This window comes from Pelobates fuscus, chromosome 9 (genome assembly GCF_036172605.1).
Source record: "Pelobates fuscus isolate aPelFus1 chromosome 9, aPelFus1.pri, whole genome shotgun sequence".
NCBI classification, from domain to species: domain Eukaryota; kingdom Metazoa; phylum Chordata; class Amphibia; order Anura; family Pelobatidae; genus Pelobates; species Pelobates fuscus.
This window is the reverse complement of record NC_086325.1, coordinates 139,165,516-139,192,665: the sequence shown is the minus strand read 5'-3', so window position 1 is coordinate 139,192,665 and position 27,150 is coordinate 139,165,516. Positions and strand designations below refer to the sequence as shown.

The window sequence follows — 27,150 nt, the reverse complement described above, 5'->3', positions numbered from 1 at the left end:
CGCAAATAAAAATCTACAAAAGAACCTGCAGTACCCACACAAAACACAAGCAGAATACAACAACACACACACATATCAATTTTGTAAAAGTGCTGCTAAAAGAACGTATACTGCTATTTTAGTGCATTTCTTAAAAGGATCATAACATAAGACATCTACTGGGACATCTACTTTCTGTTTGCACTAGGTGTATACATTATCTATTTTCACAATTTAAGCTCTCCACTGTACCTGGTGAAAAAAAAAATATATATATTCGCTACAATATTACACTGGGATTCAATTCTCAGGAAGCATTGCACATTAATTCCAGAAATCAATGTAGAACTGAAAATAATGTGTCAATGAGATACCAGCTACACAACTCCATAAAGGGCAGTCTGATTTGTACGTTCTAAATATTTCGTACATTGGGGCTCTCTTAATGAAATCATTAACAAAACAATACTATTCCTATTACTGCAGGCTTTTCCTAAACATGGACTAGGAGTTAGGAGATTAAAAGGAACTCTCCAAGCACCATAATTATTACAGATTACGACTGCCATTGTGTGCAGTCTCATTGGCTTTTGTCAAGCCATTTTAGTGGTTTAGTAGCCTCTCGGCTGCGGCACAGATAACGTGAACTAAAATGACAGACTGCAATTTGTCAGACAATCATAATCACAGTCATAATAAATAAAAATTAAACCAGTATTTCAATAGTGCATTAAATGACTGCAAAACCCGGATCTGTCCTGGTCTTTTATCTAGAAACAGGTTAAAATAACGAACAGATTGATGATTTTCTACTAAACCACTAGTTTCCCCTGTTACATATCATACACTATTATAAAGCATATATAAACAGCGGTGTACGCTCTGGGATAGACAGGTTCAGTACAGGACACAAATATAACATTTAGACAATAATATTTCACCAAGATAAAAGCCATGTGCGCTACACAAACCTGCTAAGCAGCAGGATGCATGGGGGTGATGCACAAAAGTGCCACGTCACAGTCATAAAAACTTTGTAACATCTAGATTTTCTTTTTGTACTGTGTCCATATTGAGGAGTCCAAGTGGCTACTAGACAGCATGTTTCAGAATAGTAGGTTGAATGGGATCTTTAAAAGCAAACAGCGTACATATATTTGCACAGCTGATGGATTAGTTTTCATTTAGGGAGAGTGTAAGTTTCTTATAAAACCATTATAAAGTATATGCCTTATAGAATATTCTTAAATTGGTTTTAGATGTTCCTTTTTAGGTGTTTTGTCATATTACTAGGACTTGTCTGATGAGTGTGATTGGTTTATTTATGCTATTACCTTGAAGTACGCCTGACTTTGCTTTCGGATATCCTGCACGGTCAGTTTGGACCGAGCGTAACCCACAATGTAAGTGTCTTCTGGGAGCAATCCATCATTGTACAGCCACCTAGAGATAAACAGGACACTGTTAAACTGAACCACATAATACAGTCCGCTGTGACAAAACATGTATGTGGTTAGATTTGCTCACTAGAGTGTAAGGTACTGGGGGCTCAAAGTTAATTTTAAAACATATCCGTTTTCCTGGCACTGCCCCTCTCCCTCCCACCACTTCAGTGAATTACCTGAATCCAGCGCCGATGTCCCTCGGCGCTGTGTCAGGGTCCGCCCATGCTCCTCCCTTGCTGACGTCAATAGGCAGGGGGGGGGGGGGACCTAATGAGCACACGCATTAGACCTCCCCATAGAAAAGCATTATTCACTGGGGATGGGGATCCAATGGGGATCCTGGCAACGCTGCATAGCATAGCGTAGTTTAAAACACTTTTCGTTTTTTTAAGAAGCTGGAATTCCCTCTAGTTGCTGTCTGATAGGCAGCCACTAGAGGAGGACTTTACCCTGCAAAGTAATTATTGCAGTTTATAAAAACTACAATATATTTATAAAAGTTTATGAAAACTGCAATAATTACACTTGCAGGGTTAAGGGTGATGGGAGTTGGCACCCAGCCACTCCAATGGGCAGAAGTGGTCTGGGTGCCTGGAGTGTCCCTTTGAAATTTAGGCCAAAATAGCGGAATTGGATAAATTCTCCAAGTCAGCTATGTTTACAGTTCGAATATTGTGGCCTTAAATTTACCCTTCAAATTACTGACAATAACCCTGAAGACATTACAGCATATCAGGAAGTGATAAGTGTTTTGATCACCTTCCCCACCTGGTTGGCAGGACTAAGTTATTCCCATTGCTTTCCATTTAATGGAAGAAAAGATGCTTCGAACTTTGGGAGCAGCACTGGGGGCAAACTTTTACTCATAGAAAAATAAATAATCTATTTAGCAGTACTGATAAGCCACGCTACATATCTCAAAACAGAATGCACCTGTCGTGGTTGATTATATATTTCCTACCTGTTCTATGTTACATTTTGTGTATTAATATTGTTTTTGTATTTTATTGTACCCTATTGTATCGATTCCATGTTTTTTGGACCCAGGACATAGTTAAAAACAAGAGAAATCTCAATGTATCCCTTCCTGGTAAATTATTTTATAAATAAATAAATAAAATGTCTCACATATGTGACAGAATCACTGTATTGGGCAGTTTCCCAATATCCCTAGTGCACACAGATACCAGACTTGCACCATTGTCACGCTTTTACCAACATTTATATAGTTCCCCATTTCATTGTCTTCCCATCCTCTCTTACAAAACCCAAGACAGTTCTCAAAAAGAAATGATAAAATAAGAAATAAACAAAATAAAAATAATGATGTGGATAAAATGGGGACAGGATGGTATAGAAGGCAAATTTTGGATGAGCTGGGGGGTGGCGGAGAACAAGCAAATTTCTATGAGATTACATGAACCGACTTTTGGTCGCCTTTTGATCATTTTTGAGTATGCTGCTACCCAATCAAGCAAAAAGGGTTGTTTGCTAACCTACAATAACATGCAATTCTTCTCCTGGACAAAGCCCATCTGCTGTCTCTGTCCTGCAGTACGGTGTCATTAGACAGCCCAGCATATCTCCCTTGGTGATAATTCAGGAAATCAAAAGCAGTCCGAAACTGCAGGCCAAAACGGCTAAAACTCCTGTATGGTGGTGGCCTGTGGTGCAAATCTCCTCCTTTCCAACCCTATGAGGCAAGACAGTCACCTAACATGTAATATATCTTTATGAGAAATAAAATTGCCTGCTGACAAAAATAAAAGTTCCTTTTTACCATTTTTTCCCCCACAATGATCCCTTAAAAGGAAACTCTGGACCCTGAAATCACTTTAGCTGCTGAAAAGCTTTGTGTGTGAAGAGTGTGTCCTCTTCTTTTTTTATTTTACAAAAAGCGTAGATTTCAATAGAAATGGGCACTTATATAAATAAACCTGGTTACACCTTCTTGCTTTCAAGCAGACAACCGATATTGTCACTTCCTGGTTTGTTTAGCTTAGAGTAGCTAAACTCAAGAGGCAGCAATTGCCCAGAGAACCTCCCTTGCAAAGACTTCCTATTGAGTTGCAATGGGAGGTCTGTGATTGGACAGCCACAGAAAGTCTGGGCGGAGTTAGAAGGGGAGGGCTTGCAAAGGTTTCAGACAGGAGATCTCCAGCTTTAACAAGTTGTTTTTAGACATACCTGCATTTAAAAAAATGCATTAACGAATGCACGCCTGTTTTTATTGGGGTATATCTAATAAACAGTGATTTAAAAAAAAAAAAAAAAAAAAAACGTATTTATTTATTTGGGCAGTGGAGTGTCCCATTAAGTAATAAAGAGAAATGAAACAGATATACAATTGATGGCATTAGCCGATAACATACCACAGAGTTGGATAAATCTTCTTCTTGGCCAAATCTCCCTGTGAAATAAAGAATATAAATCAATGAAATGAGTATAACATTAAGCATTAAGGATTTATACGTTTTTGCAAATATAACTGGAAAAACAGTCTACCTCAGCCATTTAGATTAGCTTACAATTGTGAATGGACAATTTATGCTTTGGTTAATAAATGTTTCAAACAATCAATGCAAGACAAATTGATTTCAAAGTTGAATTACACAAGTTATATTTAAACATTACCTTGGGTGCCTAGACATTTACAGAGGAAGAAAACAATTGACATAAATTGACCCATAAAGTAGAATTTCTTCGAAATAAGTCTGCTATATAAGTTTTTAATTGTTAGAATAATGCTCAAAGGGGTCAGTTTTTGACTTGATGGTAAATTACAGTTTTGCAATATTTACAATAGACCAAGAACAGGTTTATATTCTTCAGAACCTTGAGTTCCTGAACGTTTAATGCCAAGCTCACTGCAAGCTTTAATCAGCAATCTATCAATTGCCAAACTCAGGCAGAAAAGTGGGTATGGTGATATTCCCTGACCTTAGATCATACGGAATTGAAATTAATGTGAACTCAGATCTACTTTATATGCTCTCAGTATAGTGAATTCTCAGAGAATCCCTTCTTCCAAATGTTTGCTATCTACTCCACGATTAACAAGGAATACCTTTCCATGATAAAAATTATCTATTGACCCGTCCTCTCCCTCTAACTCTCGTCCCATTTCCCTGCTCCCTTTTTCCTCAAAGCTTCTGGAAAGACATTTCTTTGCTCGTGTGTCTCACTTCCTCAATTCCAACTCTCTCCTTGACCCCCTTCAATCTGGCTTCCGCCCTCTCCACTCTACTGAGACTGCTCTTATTAAAGTTACTAACGACCTAATCGCAGCTAAATCCAAAGGTCACTACTCCATACTAATTCTTCTTGACCTCTCTGCTGCCTTTGACACCGTTGATCATGCTCTCCTTCTTCAAGCTCTTCAATCACTTGGTCTCTGTGTCCTCTCGTGGTTTTCCTCTTATCTCACCCAACGCTCATTCAGTGTCTCTTTTTCTAATGATACCTCCTCCCCTCGTCCTGTCTCGGTTGGAGTCCCCCAAGGCTGTCTTCGGTCCCCTTCTATTTTCTCTTTACACGGCCTCTCTTGGAAAACGTATTATCTCATTTGGATTTCACTGCCACCTGTACGCTGATGACACCCAGATATATCTCTCCTCCCCGGACCTCTCTCCTGCAATGTGTCACTGCTTGCCTATCTTCCATCTCTGACTGGATGTCCTCCCTCTTTCTGAAACTCAATCTCTCTAAAACTGACCTCCTTGTCTTCCTCCTCCTAATACTGATCCTCCTCTTTCGCACTCTCTTTAAGTCAGTGGTATCCACATAAGTCCATCCTTGCAAGAATGCTGTCTTGGCGTCATACTTGACTCTGGCCTCACCTTTGAGCCTCACATCCAGTATGTTGCCAAATCCTGTAGATAACATCTTAAAAACAGCTTTAAAAAGGAGCTTGTTCATGCTCTAGTAATTTCCTGCATGGATTATTGTAACCCTCTCCTGATTGGTCTTCCCAAAAGCCATATTGCCTCTCTACAGTCTGTAATGATTGCTGCCGCCAGACTGATTTTCCTCTCTAGTCGGTCCTCTCACACCTCACCCCTCTGTCAGTCCTTACATTGGCTAACCCATACCTATAAAGCATTGACCAATTCTAGCCCCTCAGATCTTATTACAGATCCATAGGTATGCCCCTTCTCGGTCTCTCCGCTTTGCCCATGAACTTCTCCTGTCCACTGCTCGCACCCGTACGGCAAGCTCACGCTTGCAGGACTTCTCGCGGGTGGCTCCCTTCCTATGGAATAGCCTGCCTACCGCCATCAAACTCTCCCTTAGTCTTCAATCGTTTAAGACGTGCCTTAAAACCCATCTCTTTAGGAAAGCTTATGGCCTCCCAGAGTAACCTCACATACTTGTCTCTTGCTCTCTCCTAAAGGGCAGCACTCTACTCTCTCCTCCAGCTCTGCGTCTCTCCCACCTTATTTGATTGCCATTTCCTGTCCTAATGTGTTTTATATCCCACCTCCTATACACTGGAAGCTCGTTTAAGCAGGGTCCTCTTCAACCTATCATTCCTGTAAGTATATTTGTAATTGTCCTATTTATAGTTAAACCCCACCTCTCATAATATTGTAAAGCGCTACAGAATCTGTTGGCGCTATATTATTAATAATAATAAATAATAAAATCGGGTGGATGAACTGTAGCAAATTAACATGGCAAACATTTGGCAAAATATCCATTCGTGAATACAGCTGTGTTGGAATATTTTTTTTTAGATTGGCTGCTTTTTTCCTAAAAGATTAAAATTCACTAGAGTTTGGAATTTAGTGTATAAACTCTTGGGTAATTAGTGTAATAATGTTTTGATAGATCAGCCTTTGCTCACGTGAAGCAACGTTGCTATAAGTTGTCACTGTTAAGGTTACCTAGGATTCTAAATGTGAATAAGAAAAATTTACTATATCATGATTACTACAGCAAGAGTTAAATCCTCTGATTTCATACTGCATACACCATGGTGACTGTGCATTTTTACTGTTTCTGATAAGTGTGTTATCGGCAAGCTGTGTTTACATCAGGGAGGGGACAGATTTGGAGAGAAGCCTGCCTTTGAATAAGGATTATGTATAGGGAGCAGCAGCATTTTGTGGTTTGGAGTTTTATAAAGTATTCTTTGGCTTCAAGACTAGTCAGGTTCGGTCATATCAGGACAACGTGCTGAGTAAATCTGACACGGTGAAAACCTCCATTAAACGCTGGAAGGAATGGGAGAAGGTGTGGCAGATACCGTTAGGATAATGTGTTTGTGAATTGAAAAGCACATATTACATTAATGTAAACTGAGCAGAGTGAGGGCTATAGGTGGATACAGTGTGCACAGAGGATACCGCACTGGACGTTTAAGGGGATACAGTGTGAGCAGAGAACTGGTTCTGTAAGTTACGAAGAGACACGGGGGTGTGCAGAGGTCGCTCGCTCTGCAAGTTTCGGGGAAGTTACACACCACTGGCTCTGTTGCTTCACAGTGATTATGTAAAGAAATTTCTTACTCCATTACATTACACAATGCATGGACACCAGTGACATAACTCTTGGGCCACTTTGTGCACAGAATGTGGTTTTCAGTCAATATCACTAACAGCTAGGGTTCTCTTTCCTAATTTCGTTAGAAGATATCAAAACATATACCACACTGGATATAGGGGCTAGCTTCACACAGGAATGAAAGGGACCTACATACATCTCAATAAAGCTTAACGCTCATTTTCATACTCCCAATGAAGTAGCCCTCACCAATTGCACGTAGGACAGATATACTGTTAAATCCAGATTTGCTGGGCTATAAACAAAAAGTAGGGACTATTTTGTCTCAAGTCATTTCCTCACCCATTTTCCACCAGCTAGGCTCATGACCACACAGGGAAACAGGTATCGTTGTGCACATGGCATCCTCAAGCACAAACTATCTATGGAAGATCATGCAATATTGTTTTGTACCCCAAAAATGATGAAGCTGAAGAAGCATGAATGTGGGAAAATGGCACTCTGAATAGGGAGAAATTAAAGGGACACTAGAGTCATGAAGCAGTTTTGGTGTATAAACCATGTCCCTGAAGTTTCACTGCTCCACTGTCTGCCAGTTAGGCATTAAATCACGTTTGTGTCTGTTCATGCAGCCCTAGCCACACCTCCCCTGGCTGTGACTGACACAGCCTGCATGAAAACAAAATGGTTTCATTTTCAATCTGATGTAACTTAATGTAAAGGTTTTTATCTCCTGCTCTGTAATTTGAACCTTAATCACATATAGGAGGCTCTTGCAGGGTTTAGCAAACTATTAACATAGCAGGAGATAAGAAATTGTGAATGAAACTGAATTTGCAAAATAGAAAGTATAAACATTAAAACAGTAGATAACTCTTTACAGGAAGTGTTTAGGAAGACTGTGTACGTCACGTGCAGGGAGGATTGACAAGGGCTGCTTATTTAAAGTGATTTAACTCCCAAATGACAGTGAATTGAGCAGTGAGACTGCAGGGGCATGATCTATACACCAAAACGACTTCAATAAGCTAAAGTTGTTTAAGGTACCTACAGTGTCCCTTTAAGGCAAGCTTATTTTCCTAACAGTCCCTGGCTACATCCACATAAGCAGGCATGCCACCTTGGGGGAGGGAGGTCTTGCCAAAAAAATATAACAATCCCATGGGCAACAGTACTACTTTACATTGCTGCTATTTCCCTGACCCTTTTTTCACTTTAAAACTCTCTACCTATAAAGAACTTGAGCCAAGAAAATGTAATGGCACACCCAAGCTTTATCTTCAAACCAGGGACCTGAAAGCCTGTATTTTCATGCAGCACTGAACAGAACATGCTATAAAATGACTCTTTTATTCCGAGATCCAAACACCTGAGGGTTTATTCACTAAACGACAAATTCAAGTGAATTGAAGTCAGAAATTCACAAGCCAAAATAAGTTATCTGGAAAAATTCTCCATCCCGATAGTCACAGCTTGGCTATATTGAGCTAAATTGTGTCAGGTTTTTGTTAGCTACTTTTGAAGGTTTAGCCGCGAATAACCTAGTTAGTGGATTATTAACTAAACAGCAAAACTGGGTGAACAGAAAACCTAATTTAAGAAATTCAGGAAAGAAATGGCTGTAACGGTTGTTGGGCTGCATTGTGGACGCAATATTGTTCCCTCCCCCCCCCCCTTTTTATTTTTATCTCCGAGTTTATTATTCTATCAGTATTATAAGTTTGCTATTGGTCACTATGACAGTAATACTTTTAACTTAATAACTTCTAGTTCGTTATCAATAAAAAAAAAACAACATTTGAAAGAAATAGCTGTAGCGGTAACGTTCTACTCCTAACGTGGTTACTTGGAGCTGAACATTTTATAAAAGGTTTTCTTAATTCAATTCACTGGTTAGTGAATAACCCCGTAGCCTAGCTCAACTCTCAGGCAGTTAAAGGGGGTTTATTCACTAAACATTGAATTTCAGCAAATTTAGACTGAAACAGCCAAGACAGAACCAGAGAGGAGTTTGATTTTGTTCCCCCAAATTAAATGTTTGCCTACATTTTGACGTTCAGATTGCAATCCAATACAACTCTGCATTTAGGAAATTAATTCCATAGTGTCCAGAGTTTCAGTGTCATCTCATCCGCTAGACTCCGCAGTAAATAAAGCCACCATAACTCACTCACTATCAAAGCAGTGTGACAATATTCTATACCCACAATCAGCATATATGCGCACTTACCGAAGCACCAACCACAATGAAAATGTGTGTCTGCGACTGCTGAAAATCGACTTCACCAAAGAGCTCCTCCCGCATTATACCACACACCTCTGACCTGCTGAGATGCACCTGCTCGTGGGCTGCCGTCATCTTGTGCTCTGTGAGAGGAGAGGTGGGGTTAATACAGAGATACATATTACATCCCCATAGAGTAGCATAAGCATTCAGGTAAGATATAGAGTGATAATGGATTACGGAAAACAATTCTAACAATCATTAATTTAGAAGAAGAAAATGGGTGATGAGTATATGTGAAAAGTTTTTAATGAATCGGCTGAACCTGAGGTTCATTCAAATATGAATGTCTTAAAGGGACACTAATTTAGCTAGCTGAAATGCTTTATGTTTGACCCGTGTGTCTTTTTTTTTCCTTTTCATTTCACAAAAAGTACTGATTTTAATAGAAATTGGCACTTTTAGAAATTAAACGTGTTACACCCTACTGGCTGTCAATCAGACAACTGGTCTTGTTACTTCCTGGTTTGTTTAGCTCAGTGGAGACAGGCAATTGTCCAGAGCACCTGTTTTGCAAAGACTTCTCATTGAGCTGCATTAGGAAGTCTGTAATTGGACAGCCACGGAAAGTCTGGGCGGGGTTAAAAGAGGAGGTCTAGCTAAGGCTGCAGACAAGTCATCTGCCGCTTTTGAAATCTGTTTTTAGATATACCTTTAATAAAAAAATACACAAATAAATGCATGCATGTTTTTGTTTGGTGTATATCTACTAAACAGTGATTTATTAACTTTTTTATTTTAGGCAGTAAAGAGGCCCTTTAACAGACAAGCACAGAAATGCAACGTAGCATTAGCTAACTGGAGTATTCAGCTTGCATGGAAACCCTACTTTTCCAGAATATAAATATTTACATATACATTTGCAGACAGTGCTATCCTGAGACTGAAGGAAAAAAAAATATTACAAAAACAATTCTGGTATTAAGCTAGGATTGGCACAGATCCACCATGGTTTCTGGACACATATCGCCTCTTCTTTCTGATGACCATTACATGAAAAGTGATGCCTTGTGCTGTGTTAAATCCATACACTACAAAGAAACTGACCGATTAATCAGGGCAATCTCTGTCTTAACACTGTGATTTATTGATTTTAATTTTGAAGCACAATTTAATTTCTATATGCTGCAAAGAAGCACTTTTCCTTGCCCGCCTATCTTCACGAATATACCACGAGTGACCAAAAAAACCAGATAGCTCGAGCAATATAATTCTAGCTGTTTTCCATTTTTACCGTGCAAGGGCTAATTTGGCAATTCTATTTAACCCCTTAAGGACCAAACTTCTGGAATAAAATGGAATAATGACGTGTCACACACGTCATGTGTCCTTAAGGGGTTAAAGCAGGCAAAGACAGAGGTAGCTGGCACAATATGAATAGAGATTCAGAGGCTCATCAGTCAGGGTTACCTGCTGCCAAGATCTGACATAAAGATAAATGAGCATTAGACCGATATGGAATATTAGAGGGAAGCAGACACAAAGCCGTATTATTTACAGACGTTAAATAACGAAGCCTCTTGGCTAAGTCAGTAAACGTCTTTATAGTGAATGCACAGAACTGTTCCTGGCCGATGATAGCATTCAAAGTCAGAAGAAGATGGGTGTGTTTTCAGAACAGGTTTGTGCTTCCTGCATATTGGAGAGGAGAATACCGACACTGCCAAAAATCAAACCTCGCACACAGCACTGCACCCTCACAATAACGCACACAAAACACAGGACACAGTCAGCATGATACAGCATAAGCCCGTACAATCCACTGGCTGCAAACGCCTACACACTCCACTGTCTGGGTTATTTACATAACTGGGAAAGGGGAGAATCCACAAAGAAATTGTATATTTTAGGAAACATGTCTAGATTTCAAACATTTTTTAATCACTGTTTCACCGGCTCAGTTACTGCGGCCTACAATTTGCAATTAAATAGGGAGTTTATTCACTATACAGTGATTTAACCCCTTAAGGACACATGACATGTTCCAGAAGTTTGGTCCTTAAGGGGTTAAACAGAAAAAAATCGAAACATTTGAGTAAAAATGTGTTTGTCTACAAAAAAAATAAAAATTGACTAATTTTTCATTTCACTAAAATAGTGAAAGAGTAAAGCAAAACATAGCTGTGCTCTATATTTGCCTGCCAGTAAGTATTTTGCTAGTAATCTCTGTAACACTTTGTCTGTGAATATTTTAAAAGGAACACTCCAAGCACCATAACCACTACAAACAGTAGCAGTGGTTATGGTGAAAGCATTACCCTCTGTATATTTTCTTCACTTGCAGATGACCGCAATGCATTGCTGCAGCTATGAGATCCACGTTTTATGGCCTCTTATAACTTACAGGCAGTGAAGTGATTCAGCCGGTTTGCTGAACAAGTCGCCAAACCGGTCATTAAAAGGGCAGACTGATCCGAGGACCTGACACCGGGAGGGGGCAGGCAAGTTGCCCTGTATGCCTCCGCTGGCTGCGGGGCCCCTCCACTCAGTCTGTCTAGAGAGTGAGAAAGCACCCAGTGCTTTAAGATCTTGCAATCTCCGACCAATCAGAATGTTGCCGTGGGTTACCAGGGCAACTCTCTGACAGTATGTCACCCTTCTACACACACTGTCAAACTCCCCACACATACTGGTGATGCAGTGTTTTAGTGAATTATATTGAAAGATTTTTTGGAGATACACATGGCTCATATGCCAAGTTTATTTATTGCTTCATTGGCATGACATACCAAGTTTATGCCTTTAATTCTATTGGCATTTATATCACGTTTGTGTATTTATTGCTCCTTGGCGTCATATACAAGGTTTATGCATTTATTGCTTGTTGGCGTGATATACAAAGTTTATTCATTCCTTGCTGGAGAATCCTTCAGAACTCTTTTTACTAACTTTACTAACTGGTTGGGGAGATCTCCTTTATTGATTACTGATATCCAAGTATCAAGTGAACAGGACAATTACTCAACGGGCTGCTCTCCAACAACATTTCACATCTAAATACCAAAGTGCATAGGACTTTATTTAATCTTTTTAACATGTTAACAGGTGTGTTTGTAGAATTGCACTCTGTGCCTCTAATTTATTTTTTTTTGCCCCCAGTGTGTATACGTGTGACGGCATCAGTGTGCTTGTGTGTGCGCGTGCATGACTGTAGGGGGGGAGGGGGGGTCAGCATTTGAGTCTTGGACCCAAGCAGCATAATATCTTGGGCCGGAAACGTATGGAAAGTAGGAACTGGTTACTAACATCTTTTAATCCCACTAAGGCTTACAGAGTCATTCACTCATTTGTGAATTGTTGGGAATGCAACGTTAATGTCAAATATTAGGCAAAACATATTAACCAAAAACATGAGAATGGAAAGAAAAAAAACAAAAAACAACAAAGTAGTCAAAGTGGAAAAATGTTCCAAGTCAGCTATGTCTTCAGTCTGGCTATTTCTGGAATATATTTTGAAATTCATGTAGAATTTATTTTGTTATCCGTGGGGATGAGCAGCTGCAGCATGTATAAATCATGTCATCTCGAAAGAAAAATCAATTGGTTAATTGAACGAAAACCCTCACATTAGAAAAATAAACATTTTTCTAACGTTAAGAGTTTTTTTTTTGTATCTATTTAGATCCATTTAAATGTAGAAAGTGAAGACGCAAGATTGCAGGACCGCAATCCGACGCACGTCTACAGCCTGTATCATTGACAGGGACAGATGTAAACACTACCTTTCCCAAGAAAAGGCTGTGTCTGCAAATAAGAAACTGCAGGGACAGTCTCTTTGCACCAAAACCACTACAGTAAGCTGCAGTGGTTCTGGTGCTCAGAGTGTCCCTTTTAATGAGGAATGGTAACGAAAATGCCTTGATTCATTATTGATTTTCCTCAAGCAGCATACAAATGCTACATACTACAGGGCAGATTATGCATGTAATGTCGATAATCACAAAGTATTTCAGTGTATCCAGGAAATCTGGTAGATCTGGCATCCCATGTGTATCTTCTACAATGATAGACACTCATTCTAGAACCATTGAGCATCTCCATTAATAGAGCCCTGACTGTGTCACTGTGTTCTGTTCACTCACAACCACGACCCAATGTAAAAACAATTCAGAGCATTCTGTGCTGACTGTAAACGCATCCCTAAAGTGTCACAATTCCAACGGCCATTTCTCAGACTGAAATGATCACGAATTCCATTTCTCAATCTGGACATTCAAAAGATGAAAGAAGGTACTTACCTAGTAAGTTAATGGAACACTTTGGGGTTTATTCATTAAACAATTATACATAGCGAATAAAAAATGGAATTGCAATATTTAGGAAAGAATTGATGAGTTGGAATTCTTTTTCTAAATTAACCCTAATCACAGCTTGGTTATTTTAGTGTAACCTGTGTAATTCAGTATACAATCCACTTCAATTTAGTTACTAAACCCTCATGCCCACAATGCCAGTTAAAGGCTTGAGGAAATAAGAAGAAGACTTTGCACTAAGCATCCCATGGCTAACAGAAGGTCTGGGGTACACTATTTCATTTCTAAAGGAGCACTTAAGCGTTAGGAATACAAACCAGTCCCTAGTTATATAGGTCCAACCCTCATGTCCCATAAAACCAATAAAATAAAGATGTTTACAAATAATTTTTTAAAGCCGAGGCTCCCTCAGCACGACTTACCTCACAGAGGAACATGATGGGCATGTGGGATGAGCACGAAGCGTGCATCTTAGCTTGCCCATTGTAGAGCATTGAATCAATGCTTTCCTAAGGGGGCTTCACATCACGTGGCCAAGTTTTACTCGGTCAGCACAGCAGTAGCTCCTACAGTGGTTGTCAGTGTAACAGCCGCTGGAGGTGTGTTTAACCCTGCAATGTAAACATTGCTGTTTTTGCAAAACAGCAATGTTTTACCTTGAATGGTTAAACTGATAGGACCTCTGCACCCAGGCTACTTCATTGAGATGAAGTAGCCTGGGCGACTTTATTAGTGCTTTAATGCTTTCACTGGCCTGGTATTCTATATTTTTTGTTTTTATTCAGGACTAATTGCCTTTTGCCTTTTATTCAGGACTAGTTAATTGCCTAAACCATGAACTGTCAAGCCCCAACATAGGAATCTGTAATTTTAGCTTGGAAAAATAGGTAAGCTGGAAAAAAAAAATTTGTATAGGTATTTTGGTCTATAATTATTGCCTTGTCAACTCTCCACAATTCCCATTTTATTGAGTAAAGCCCAAATTCTCGTCTTTCGATTTGGCAAACCCCAATCCTCCTATCCTTTCCCTATGGCATCTACCATATTTAAAGCTTAAAGTGGCTTTGTCACCTTTTGGGGTCTTTGCGTATATTGCCTCTAGCAGCAGTGGCTGCGTAGCACAGGGAAAGGGGAGTTTTACATACCTGAGGCCGTCCCTCGCTTCTGCCGCCATCTTCTGCTGTGGGATTCACTCCAGCTTCTGGAGCTTCACCTTGCAGGAGCAGTGCTGTACTCTCACACATGTGAGTCGAGTCTATGGAGGATCCTTCGAAAGCTTCCATAAACAAAGCCTTTTCCCTCTCCGTCGTCACTAGTAACGGCAGGGGGCTTGACAATGCGCAATAGCAGTTGCTCTGTGTTTTTTTGTCAAGCCTTTTTGAATTTTAGTGCAATTTCTACACAGTCTTAATGATTTTTTCTTCATGAAGTGCTCATGTTTGGAGTAGGTAACAGAGCTGCTTTAACTCCATCAGAATGATTTGCATATCTGATGACTTAACAACACAATGTCACAATAATAGGGCACCGTAATTCACATTACTAACACTTTACAATGTGCCATACCCCTTATTTAAAGAGACAGCATGCACAATCTAATACAGTTAGTGCTAACTGGGACAACACGGTTGTAGTTCAGTGTTCCATTAAGGAACTTATAGCAGAGTATATATATATTCAGAATGCAAGATCAGGCATAGGATAACTAAGAAATTAATCATCTGTAGAATCATCTAGTGCTGCCTGACACTTTCTCCGGGCTGTACAGACTCTGATAGATACAAATATTGCTTTTCAGAACACAAAAAGGTAGATCCACAGCTTTTGTAAAACTACAGTTCCTGACATACCTTGCCAGCCATGCATCATGGGAGTTGCAGTTCTACAAAAGTATTCAGTATTCAGTTTCCTGCTCAGTGGAACAATAATATATCAGTAAGATAGATTTTAGACCCCCTACCCCCTGTAAACTTATATGCAATTTTCATAGTATCATAAGACATTCCATCATACAGATACATGTGTTTGTCTTCTCCTGTTACTCACTGTGTAGTCTTGTGCTTCCTAAAATGAATCAAGATCAGGATCTGTTCCTGTTGTGTCTGTTTTCGTGGTCTGACTGTGTGTAGGATGTCAGTACCCCTGTGTATATTTGATGGGGCGGATCTAAGAAGAAGGATGGAATTTCAGGACTCCCTGCCTACTTATTGTGAATTCTCCACACCCTACCTCAGCAGTGAATCCCCCTGCCCTGCTCTGCCATTCTAAATTCATCTCTCCACCCCTCCACTAACCATCCCCTCCCTGTCACCAGGTACCTCCTCCATGTACAGAATATGTACGTTCTAACATGTGACATGGCCAAAACAGTGACATGATCTGCAGAGAAGTACAACACAAACGATCCATCCTGTAAAACAAATAGATTTGGCAGAAGAATACTGTTTTAGAAGCCCTCAATCAATGCTGAGCATACAGATGTGTATGCATGATGTATGCTTGTGTCTAAACCAGAGAGAGCTCAGTAGGTTAACATGTCTTTTGAATTAATTAGCATCACTATTTCTGAATTGGGTATAGATCTGCCAAAGGAACTGCAAATTTTAGGTTAAAACAGCAGAGCAAAAATAAAAACAGTGATCTGGAGAATTTTTTTCAGCTTGGCTCGATCAGCCTAAAAATTTGTAGTTCTTCACAATTACTATAAATGTATAGCTTGTCAACATTCTGCTGAGCTTTATACAGGTGTAAATAAAATGTGGCAAAGGTTCACAAGAACAGTAATGAGCATCAGGAGGTCCTGGCTCAAGTAAGCTTACAATCTAGGGGGAGTAGAGTATAATTACACAAGAGATAATGAGAATTGTAAATAACAGTGATGTAGTAATAACAGCACTTGATTACCATGGTGTTGCCTAAGCCTTCCCGGAATAGCGAATGCTCCGCAGAGTGCATGTCCTAACAAGCTGTCTGCTTTTAAAGGGTTACTCCAAGCACCATGACAACTTCAAGGACCACTCTAGGCACCCAGACCACTTCAGCTTAATTAAGTGGTCTGGGTGCCAGGTCCAGCTAGGGTTAACCCATTTTTTTTATAAACATAGCAGTTTCAGAGAAACTGCTATGTTTATAAATGGGTTAAGCCTTCCCCCAAAGCCTCTCTAGCGGCTGTCTCATTGACAGCCGCTAGAGGCGCTTGCGTGATTCTCACTGTGAAAATCACAGTGAGAGCACGCAAGCGTCCATAGGAAAGCATTGATAATGCTTTCCTATGCGACCGGCTGAATGCGCGCGCAGCTCTTGCCGCGCGTGTGCATTCAGCCGACGGGGCGGAACGGAGGCAGAGAGCTCCCCGCCCAGCGCTGGAAAAAGGTAAGTTTTACCCCTTTTCCCCTTTCCAGAGCCGGGCGGGAGGGGGACCCTGAGGGTGGGGGCACCCTCAGGGCACTATAGTGCCAGGAAAACGAGTATGTTTTCCTGGCACTAGAGTGGTCCTTTCAGTAATTTGAAGTGGTCATGGTGCGTGGAGTCTGTACGTGCAGCGTTTTCGTATGCAACGCTGCACATACGGATTTCAATCCCTTGGCAATCTAAAAGAGATGGAACTCCGCCTCCAGCAGCGTCATTGGCCAGCCTGGAAATAAAGACCCAGGTTGGTTGATGTCAATTCAGTCATTACCTGAATCCCCATATTTGTTTGCTGAGATAGCTGATTTTACGTGGTTATAAAATGTAAAACTGTATTTTTTATTTGCGCAGTGTTCCCTAATCTATATATTGTATGAATTTTGGTCTCTATGGCGGCACCATTGCTGGGACATGCAAGTTCCGGGTGTGTCCCTAATTCCCTTTTTCTCTTTATTGGCTAAAAGCGTTTTTTTTGTTTTTTTTAACGCTCTCAGCCAATGAATGAATGGCGACACCGGCAGCTTCTCCGGATGGTTTGGGAGGCACGGAGCCCGATTCGGACCCAGGTAAGGGGGTAAGCCAACGGTTAGCCCCATTACAGGGAAACCAGGTCAGCATACTCCTGGCACCATAATCACTACAGCATGCTAAACTTTGTCCTAAAATTCTAAATGTGTTCTAACCCATCACTTCCAACTTGTTTTATATGGCTTGTGATAACTATATATTGGTAGTATTACAATGTGCCTAATTTTGGTCTGGCCAAATGGTTTTTGTTGCGGAACTACAACTCCCATGATGCTTTGGCTGTCTTAAAGAATTTCTCCCTTGACCCACCCCCTAACAATCAATATGTGGTTATTGTACTCTGTCACAGAGAGAGCAGTGTGATGCTCCCTCCCCCTCACTCACCCACACTGGCTCTGCTCCCCATGTCTGCCCACTTCTTCAACGCCACGCCCACTCCGCAGAGCTCGCCTCCAATCAGGAGAGGCCCTGCTCCTGGTGAGGCGGGGCTCCCCTGCGCCAAGCAAGCCTCGCGCACCTGGGCCTTCGCCAATCACAAGAGAGGAGGCCGTCGGGCGACCAATCACGTGATAGAATGTTGCTAATGTGAGGTATCAGGAGAGAAAGCGAGAGAGAGAGCGCTCAATGCACGCGTTACTCATTTATTTATTTATTTATTTATTTAAAGCGCTTGCCCCACTTCCGGTTGTCAGTCAAGCAGGGAGTCATGCCCCTCTTCCGGTGATCTGCATCACGTGCCACTTCGAGTTAAAAGAAAAAGTCCCTAAGTAATGACGTCACTAGCACAGGGGAAAAAAAATAAACCCAGAACCCGGAAACAGGGCATAAACAAGGCACAGGGAGAGTTAGGCGCACGGTGGTCATAGTCCCTGATATTAAATAGGGCAATTTTTTATTTTATTTTATTATAAAGTGAGTCAGTGATGTGAACGAAAGAGCTGGACTGGGTGTCTCCATAATCCAGGAATACTGAGAAGCCAAGGTAATGGGAGCATGCAGTGTGTGTGTATAGAATATAATGGGATTTATCTCTCTGGTGTCTTACAATAACCAGACACACAGTCTATTATCTTCATTAATTACACCTTGCTGCTAAACCAGGAACACATAAACTAATGGGAGATAAAAATAAAATATTTGGAGCTCTGTACTTTATTATTGTGATTTTTATTTTAATATCATTTTAGATGATTTACAAAGTGTCTGAGTAGGGCAAGTGTCAAGAAAAGGCAAAGATTCATTGATGACTAATTCATCAAAAACAGTTGTTTTTTTTTTTTTTTACTTTTTCCTTTTGTAAACACTACAAAATAGCATTCTTTTTAATCCCTCCAATTTGCAGTTTTATTGATTTTTTTCATAAAAAAAAAAAAATCACAAACGCATACATATTGTGATGCCATTACCAGGAATACAAAAGTGGACGTTGGATTGTAAACGTGTGTGTGTGTGTATATATAATATGAGAGGGACATCGTCCCATTGGTTATACCTTAGTTCCGTAACAGAAGTAGCATGTAGGCATCAACATAGACAAACTTATTTCAAAGTAACAAAACAAATATATACCATGTAATCGTGGTTGAACACAAAATAAAAATGGATTAAAAAGGAGAAAAAATAAGATCAGGAGACGCTATGTTTGCTAGGTATATTTGTCAGTTATAGAATACTGATATTCTATTGGTAGTAGAGCATCCTTTTAGGGTGGATTATTGAAAAATTATGTGTATCTCTCTGGAAAAATAGCATGTATTTGTACGCAAATCAGTAATGTGTGTTCAATAATATACTCAGTTTTTTTTAATGCTGTCTTTCTTCCATTCGTTACGAGTGACTGAAAATAATTGGAATGTGCAGGTAGAGATCAAAATGGGAGACAGGGCGAACACTTTTTTAGGGTGTTCTCTGTACACTTCTTACATATGCCTGTGAGGATATCTTTCAAACCACAAATACTTCTTCTCTTTCTTTACTGGAATGTTGCAGTAGTTATGGTGCCCTGGAACCCCCTCCATTGTAAGTAGTCAATCAGTCTTGAAATGGTTTAGCTTCTTACCTGGGCTCTGCTGGGCACCATCCTAAGAGAGATCTTCACTGCGGGGATTAGCTCTGGTCACTATGCTTCCACACTTAAAGGACCACTATAGGCACCCAGACCATTTCAGCTCAATGAAGTGGTCTGGGTGCCAGGTCCCTCTAGTTTTAACCCTGCAGCTGAAAACATAGCAGTTTAGTTTCACTGAGGGTTAATCCAGCCTCTAGTGGCTGTCTCACTGACAGCCGCTAGAGGCGCTTCCGCGATTCTCACTGTGAAAATCACAGTGAGAAGATGCTGGACGTCCATAGGAAAGCATTGCGTAATGCTTTCATATGGGCTGTTTGAATGTGCGCACGGCTCTTGCCGCACATGCGCTTTCAGAGCTGACGTCAGCAGGAGGTGGAGAGTTACCCAGCACAGAGGGAGCCTGGTGCTGGAGAAACGTACGTGGTTGAAGGTCCCTGAGAGTGTGACCTAATGACCCTATAGTGCCAGGAAAACAAGTTTGCTTTCCTGGCACTATAGTGCTCCTTTAAGGAGTGGAGCCCCAGGTAAGAAATCAAACAGTGTGACTACTTGCAATGGGAACCAAGGCACTCCTGGTACCATAACCAATACAGCGTGCAGCAATCATATTAAGAGAACATTTTAAGTTTGTGACCATAAACCTTGCACTTGTTGGCCTAACCTTAAATGGATACTATAATCACCCTGACCACTGCAGATCATTGAAATGGTCTTTTTGCAGTGTCCCTAACTGTGCAGTTGTAATTATTGCGGTTTTAATAAACTGCACTCATTACTGCCAGTGTTAACTCCACCTCTTGTGGATTGCTGGACGCTATGCATGAGTATATTCACCGTCACCCAAAAATTGTATAATGCTTTCCAATGGAGGAAGTACTAATTTGAGCGTGGTGATCGCTGCTCATGCGTATTATGTCCCCCAACCGCTGGCTGACGTTGGCAGGACAGGAGCAGAGGTGGATCGTCAACGAGCGCGGAGGGACTTTGGCGCTTGAATCAGGTAAGCGATGAAGGGATTTTTAACCCTATAACACCATAGGGAGTTATAGTGCCAGGAAAACAACTTTGTTTTACTAGTACTATAGTTTACCTTTAACTCCTTAAGGACCAAACTTCTGGAATAAAAGGGAATCATGACATATCACACATGTCATGTTTCCTTAAGGGGTTAAAGAGGAACTGCCACTTCCAAAGAAGTGACAGTTTCTTGTTCCTTAACACCAGAAACAATGTTTCAGGTAAATAGTGCAGCAGAAAAACTTACTTGACTCTCGCACATTAGTGTTGCAGTGTCAACGCATCCCATGATGCCTCAGACGGAACTATTGACAGAAACAATCGCTCTCAGTCTATCCCTCACACAAGGCGAGAAGGGTGACTTTATTGAATTTTGCACTTGGACCCTGTGGTTTCTAGTTTCTCTCTGCTTTATCTATTTGTGTGCTTTTTACTTATTTATCTTTAAAGAAAATCACAATATTGCGCTCTAGATACAATTCTGCATCTTGCTCTTTTGGTTGTTACATGCAACTTTATAGATAAGTGGATATGTTATTTGATAGTGAAATTCATTTTGAAGCAAGGACAAAAGTGTTCATCCGAGATGGCAGACAGTTGTACAGGTTATTCATTAATGACGATTTTAAAAAGAACTTCCATTTGTCTGTTTGATAAGGCTATTGACAGTTTAGTGACTGTGTAATTATAGACTAGCAGATTGCTTTTTAAAAACAGAAAGATTTACTTTAAACACTTAAAAAAAATAAGGAACAAGGTCCCTACAATTGTCATGGGATTGAATAAAAAATAAAAAATCATTGCATGAAATTGAGGGAAGTATGGTCTGCCGGGAAAGGAAGTTGGTTTCAAGAGGAAGAGAAATAGAAAGTTAATATACAGAGCATAAAGAATAATTGAAAACAAATTATTATAGCGTAAATACAATGTCAGTGTCTGCAGCCAGCACATAGTCTTATGATGTAGGGAAGTGAAGCGTTCATCTCTTTGTGATTCCTATATGCTGATGACAAATTAAAGAGCGATGTCCTTAAGTAGGCATTAAACTGCAGATTGCTTGTGTTTGTGAACACTTAGTGGCTCAGTCAGATGTGAGTGCTTGTATTACATTGTTATCTTTTATTGATTCACATGTAAATCAAACAATAATCAACTTAAACCCAACATCATTGAGATATTGTAATTGCATTGCATGTTCATTTTGATTCCTTTCCACAGTCCTCCTATCCCAGTGCATCCTATCATGTTCCGTTTTCACTGTTATTGTGTCTGCTTGAGAAAAGGGTTCAAACTACAAAAAAACTACTACAACTTCCATGACTGTAAGCCAGCCTTCAACCTCCCACATCCCTCATCAACTGCTAAACTACTTAAATGTTACCCATTTTAGGTGTTCTGTAAAATTATACAAGGAAAATATGTCCACTAATATGCTAAACACGTAACCATTTGGCCAGTTGTGCATCTATTATAAAACCAGTGAAACTTCTTTACATTTTAAAGTGTTCTGCGTACATACATAAACGTCTAAAATACTTTTGGAGAAGCTGATTTAGTCTACTGGCCTTGGTATGAAATCACGCTTATTGCAATTTATATTGATATTAATTCTCAGGAACCTTTTTGTCTAAACAGCTTTGTTTACTCCAAGATTCTTGCAACGATGTTATTGCAAAGCAATACTGGAAAAGGGCTAAAGCGGTCTGTTAACCCCTTAAGGACACAGCTTCTGGAATAAAAGGGAATCATGATGGAATATTTCCGTCACGTGTCTTTTAGGGGTTAAAACTCATAATTGATCCAGTCACAATAAACTGAAATACTCTAGAATTGTAGAGTACAGTTATCTGTTGTGTAAGTGTATTGTGCAGTGCTGAGTTGGTTTAAAATAAACCATTTGAAACACATCTCTCAGATGGTATACATTTGCAATGTAATAATCTACAAGTGCAGTGTAGTTTTACCAGCTTGCCAATGCAGAATGTTCCTCATTTTAAGTATATTGCCATTATCTTAGTTTCAATTGTACTTTTCACTTGATCTCCCCATTTGCATCTTTCACTGACGTTGGTGAGTCATTAGAAGCTATTTGGGAGTTTCCAGCCTGACATTGACAACCCCCATTCCTCTCCACCCAGGTATCTCCACAGACATTCTGATTAGGTTTATTAACAAAGTAGAAAAGCACGATCCTTTCTTCCTCTGCCATTATGATTTTATTAAATAAATAGTTCTCCCAGTGTTTCCACTCCCGTGATTGCTGGAGTCAGATATGAATCCATATAGATCAAAAACCGAGTAGTAAGATATTTAAAGTGCTACTCCAACCTTGCCCCCGTCAACAAAATTTAACAGTGCCAAGGACACGATCTTCCTGCAGCCTGATTCTGTACTACTGATCAGATGGCTAATTTATGTTGGCTACCCAGAATTCTTTTTCTGGGTTGGATAACAATGTCACAATGATGCAGTTTAAAGTGGAGTTACAACCCTGGCAGCAGATGGGTTAAATTCAAGGCACAACACGGCACATACAGACTGCAGGCACCAGGACCACTTCAAATCAGTGAAGTGGATATGGTGCTTGGAGTAACCATTTCAACTCAATAAATAATGCATGAATCCATTATCATTTAATAATCAATCAAAAGTTTCCACAAAAGTACACCTGCACATATATTGATTTTATATTTATTTCACAATAAAAGAAACAAAGAAACCCCGTATAGTGCTACAGTTGTGATTAAAAAGGGATATGGTAAAAGGCACAAGTAAAATGGCACAAATTACAGTATTCTTTATTTGCACAAAAGTGCATATTTGCTCAAATTCCAGTTAACATGGTACACTCCACCGGCCAACTCTCAAGCACCACAAGGAACAAATTCCCATCAAACTTCAAGTTCTCTCGGGCTGTCAAGTGGATGAATAAAATGCCAAAATAGATTAAAAAAATTTTTTTTAAAAAAAAGGAAATAGAAAATTAAATACATTATTTATTTATAAAATATTTTACCAGTATGGATACATTGAGATTTCTCTCGTTTTCAAGTATGTCCTGGGTCCACAAAACATTGCATTGTTACATTAGGGTACAATATACAATATATTCCATAATTACGTTGCTCTGTAGGAAAATGAGGATTGAGCCACTTTATTTTTGTAATAATATATTACCACAAGCTGTGCATAATGCTTCTTTGGTAGACTTCGATCTATATATAGCCTTTAATCTCTCCGCACTAAAAGGAATGCCAAGATACACTATTAAATTGGAATAACCGATCGCTTGAGCTGCCTTTCCTATTTGAACGAATGCAGAAATTATCTACCTTTCCTGTTTTGCTGGAAATTCCAATGATGTAGTAATACAGGAATCAGTCCTTATAACAGGTGCATGAATGAGAGTCTACGAATGGCCTGGCCTGTACAACTAAGGTAGCAGAGATCAATAAAACATAAAGCAGGTAAATTCCACAACAGGAAATAAAATATGGAAATATCAGAGAGTGGCTGTTGCACCAAAAGCTAGATCTGTGTATATATAACATAAACCAGAGAAATGCGAATAAATATTTAAAAAGTCTCTTCTTGTGGTGGATCAAGAAGTAGTATTGATTTTCAATATACTGGATTAATAAATAACTGCACAGTATTTAGAGAAAATGGTAAACCCCCAAAACACAACCACATAAATAAAATAAGCTTATATTGTTGTATCCAGAAATAGCATAAAACATAACAAGAAAACAAATGGCAACTCACATAAAAGGAGCTTTTTGGAAGCTCTGGCTGTACAGAACTAGCCAATCATGTTTCCTCTCATCTTAGTGACTCTTTCTTCAAGTCAATATCCAGCTCATTGGATAGCTAAATGTCAATGTAGCAAACTCCAACCCACTGCTCAGGGAATAGAGTATGCTGGCTGCTCAGAATTTAGGGGACATGCCCACCCTTCCAACTGTTAGGGTACATCCTCCCACTTATTTTTAGTAAAAACCCATTTCATTAAATAAAATTCTTTTTTTTTTTTTACCTTGAATACGCTAGGTGAGTATTTTCTTGAGCGTTTCCACAACTGTTGTCCCTTAAAGAGAGTGTCTGTCTCTTTAAGAGAGACAAGAAATTCTTTCTCAAAGAGATTACAATCTATGAATAGAAGCTGGTAGCTTGTGTTCTTCAAATAAAGCCGTGAAGTATTCACCTACATTAGACCCATGATCACTCTTTTCTGTATGTGTATATATATATACTTTTTTTTTTTAAATTTATTTTTGAAGGATAATGATTTTACTGAGGGTGATTTAATCTCCCTCCCCTGGTCACATCTTTATTACTGATGTCAAAAAGCAATTAACACAACCAAAATACACTGTATTTCCTCCTTCTTATCTTTATTACTCCCCTGACGATGTGAGAATCTAACCACGTATTCGCCATGTATCGTTTTATTATTATTTACTGTTTAATCGCAGACTGTGTTATTCAATAAACCGCGGATTCTGAAGAACTGTACAGGCAATAGCAGATCTTCCGTCAAACTAGTGAAATCATTTTACAGTAGGGATATATTGGAATAAAGCTTGGAGAAACGCTTATCAATTCTTCACAATCCCTAGAATCCTGAATAAAGCTCCATTGTTGTGTTCCCTGGCGCAAATTGAATCTGTTACGTTCTTAAATTGTGTGCCTGTCTCTTCATCCATTCCATGCATCTCCCATGGCTTCTGTAATATACATGTACACTGGTACGTCGCAATGCAATGATTCATACTGTGGATGTATACTTACTCTCCTCTCTATATAAATGTATAGATATAATTTATTATTATTTTATCATTTATATAGCGCCATCAGATTCCATAGCGCTGTACAATGGGATATAATGAAGTGAAAACTTTTTTATAGAAGTTAATCTGTATCTGGTAGATTAGAAATCTAAACAACCATTGCATCATTGAGTAAACTTTATACCCGGAGAATGTGGGTACCTTTATCGGAATGTGATTCATGCCTTGGTTCCCGGGTAAGAAGCTATGTGCATTGTGAGAGCCTGGCCACATGTAGAATATGAAGGATGTCTCTAGCTAAATGTGATTTATGGCTCTGCTTGATAAAATTCACAGCAAGCATGGATTGGGAAAATCTCAACAGATCTGAATTTCCTTAGCCTTTTTCTCAAAATGTAATACTCTCAGGGTTATTCACTAAGGTGCGGTTTGTCGAGAATACAAAGACCATTTCAAATTTGAGGCCAAAATAGTCCGGCTGAAAACATAGCTGACTCCTAAATAATTTTCCAGCTTTGGAAAAAAAAAATTGTATTCTTGACAAGTCATATTTAAAAAAAACAAACAACAAAACCAAAAAAACTGTTGCCTTGATGTTTGTTTGGTCCTCTTAGTGGTGGCTATTTAGTCAACTATAACCACTTCTGACTCTAGGGGGAATGCAGTGATAGGTCAATATGCACTCATGATAGAATGCTCTTTCTTTGGAACTGCTACTTGATGTCCTTTTCTTAAAGGGATACTCTAAACACCATAACCACGTCATCTTTATGAAGTGGTTATAGTGCCTGTAGCCCCCGCGCACCATATCACTATTCAGTGCTAAATTGTTTCCGATCAGTTTGACTCTGACAACTCCAAACTAACACTCTCTGCTGCCCTGGCTAATGCGGGGCATTCTTGGGCAGTAGCGATGCCTCTGGTAGCCAGGATGCGCCAAGGGTCCCCCATTCATTGTTAAATCGTTTGAAAATGGTTTAACACTGAACTGTGAAATGGAGACCGGTGACTTGAGACACCATAATTACTTCAATGTAATGAAGTGTTTATGGTTCCTAGAATATCTTTTAAACAGAGAGAGCCGGCCTGTATTTCGGATCTGAACCCCCCTTTTGGGTTGGATCAGTCTGATATGCAATTGGCCCTGGTTCATTTTGTATTGGCACAAGATGAGCTAAAACCAGCTTGAGAGCTGAGCGGGAACCCCCCGAAGGGCAGGCTATTTGAGCTGTTGTCAGTTCTCAGTACTGCCTTGCACCTTTTGTTTTTTTGCTCTCTTTTAAACAGACACACCATTTTACCATAGCCATGTACAGGTTGTACACGGAGCTTCTTGTCCCTCTTCATAAATTCCTTACAGCTGTCTACTCCTAGTCAGCGATATAACAGGAGGCTTTATATCTCTCTGTCTGTACAAGAACTTCATCACTTTTACAGCAGGGGTGCTCAATAGGTAGATTCCCAGATGTTGTAAAACCCCAACTCCCATGATGCTTTGCATGTCTTTAGAATGACAGAGCATCATGGTAGTTGTAATTTTAAAGGATCACTATAGTGTCAGGGGAAAAAAGCAGTTCCCCCTCCCGTGGCGCTTCAGTTACTTACCTTATTCCAGCGACGGGCTCCCTCGACACTGGTGACCTCTCCTCCCCTGCCAACGTCCGCTCCCCCACGCGTATTCAAAGTGTCCATAGTAAAGCATTACTCAATGCTTTTCTGTGGACGCTCTGCGCGATGGAGGCATAATATGCCTCCAGTGTCGCAGATGCGCCTCTAGTGGCTCTCCGGAAGACAGCCACTAGAGACTGGCTTAACCCCAAATGTAAACATAGCAGTTTCTCTGAAACTGCTATGTTTGCATCTGCAGGGTTAA

General features: G+C 39.9%; 2 protein-coding genes across 7 annotated transcripts in view; one reads left to right on the top strand and one right to left on the bottom strand.

Annotated features, from left to right (window-relative positions):
* G6PD (glucose-6-phosphate dehydrogenase) overlaps positions 1-27,150 on the bottom strand; it is a 239,085-nt gene that overhangs the window by 9,490 nt on the left and 202,445 nt on the right. The window contains exons 1-4 of one of the 3 annotated variants that reach the window (XM_063432544.1): positions 17,787-17,880; positions 9,160-9,296; positions 3,797-3,834; positions 1,314-1,422 (exon numbers count right to left, since the gene is read on the bottom strand). In XM_063432544.1, coding sequence (XP_063288614.1) covers positions 1,314-1,422; positions 3,797-3,834; positions 9,160-9,296; positions 17,787-17,808 — 306 coding nt within the window. In that variant the 5' untranslated portion in view covers positions 17,809-17,880. Of the gene's footprint in view, positions 1-1,313; positions 1,423-3,796; positions 3,835-9,159; positions 9,297-15,512; positions 15,634-17,786; positions 17,881-27,150 lie in introns of those variants that run through there. The other 2 variants (XM_063432545.1, XM_063432546.1) reach the window with 2 other exon arrangements.
* The window catches only part of IKBKG (inhibitor of nuclear factor kappa B kinase regulatory subunit gamma), a 30,984-nt gene continuing 22,047 nt past the window's right edge, over positions 18,214-27,150 (top strand). For all 4 annotated transcript variants that reach the window (XM_063432543.1, XM_063432542.1, XM_063432541.1 and 1 more), the window contains exon 1: positions 18,214-18,384. The gene's annotated coding sequence lies outside the window, so the exon portion shown is untranslated. The remainder of the gene's footprint in view (positions 18,385-27,150) is intronic.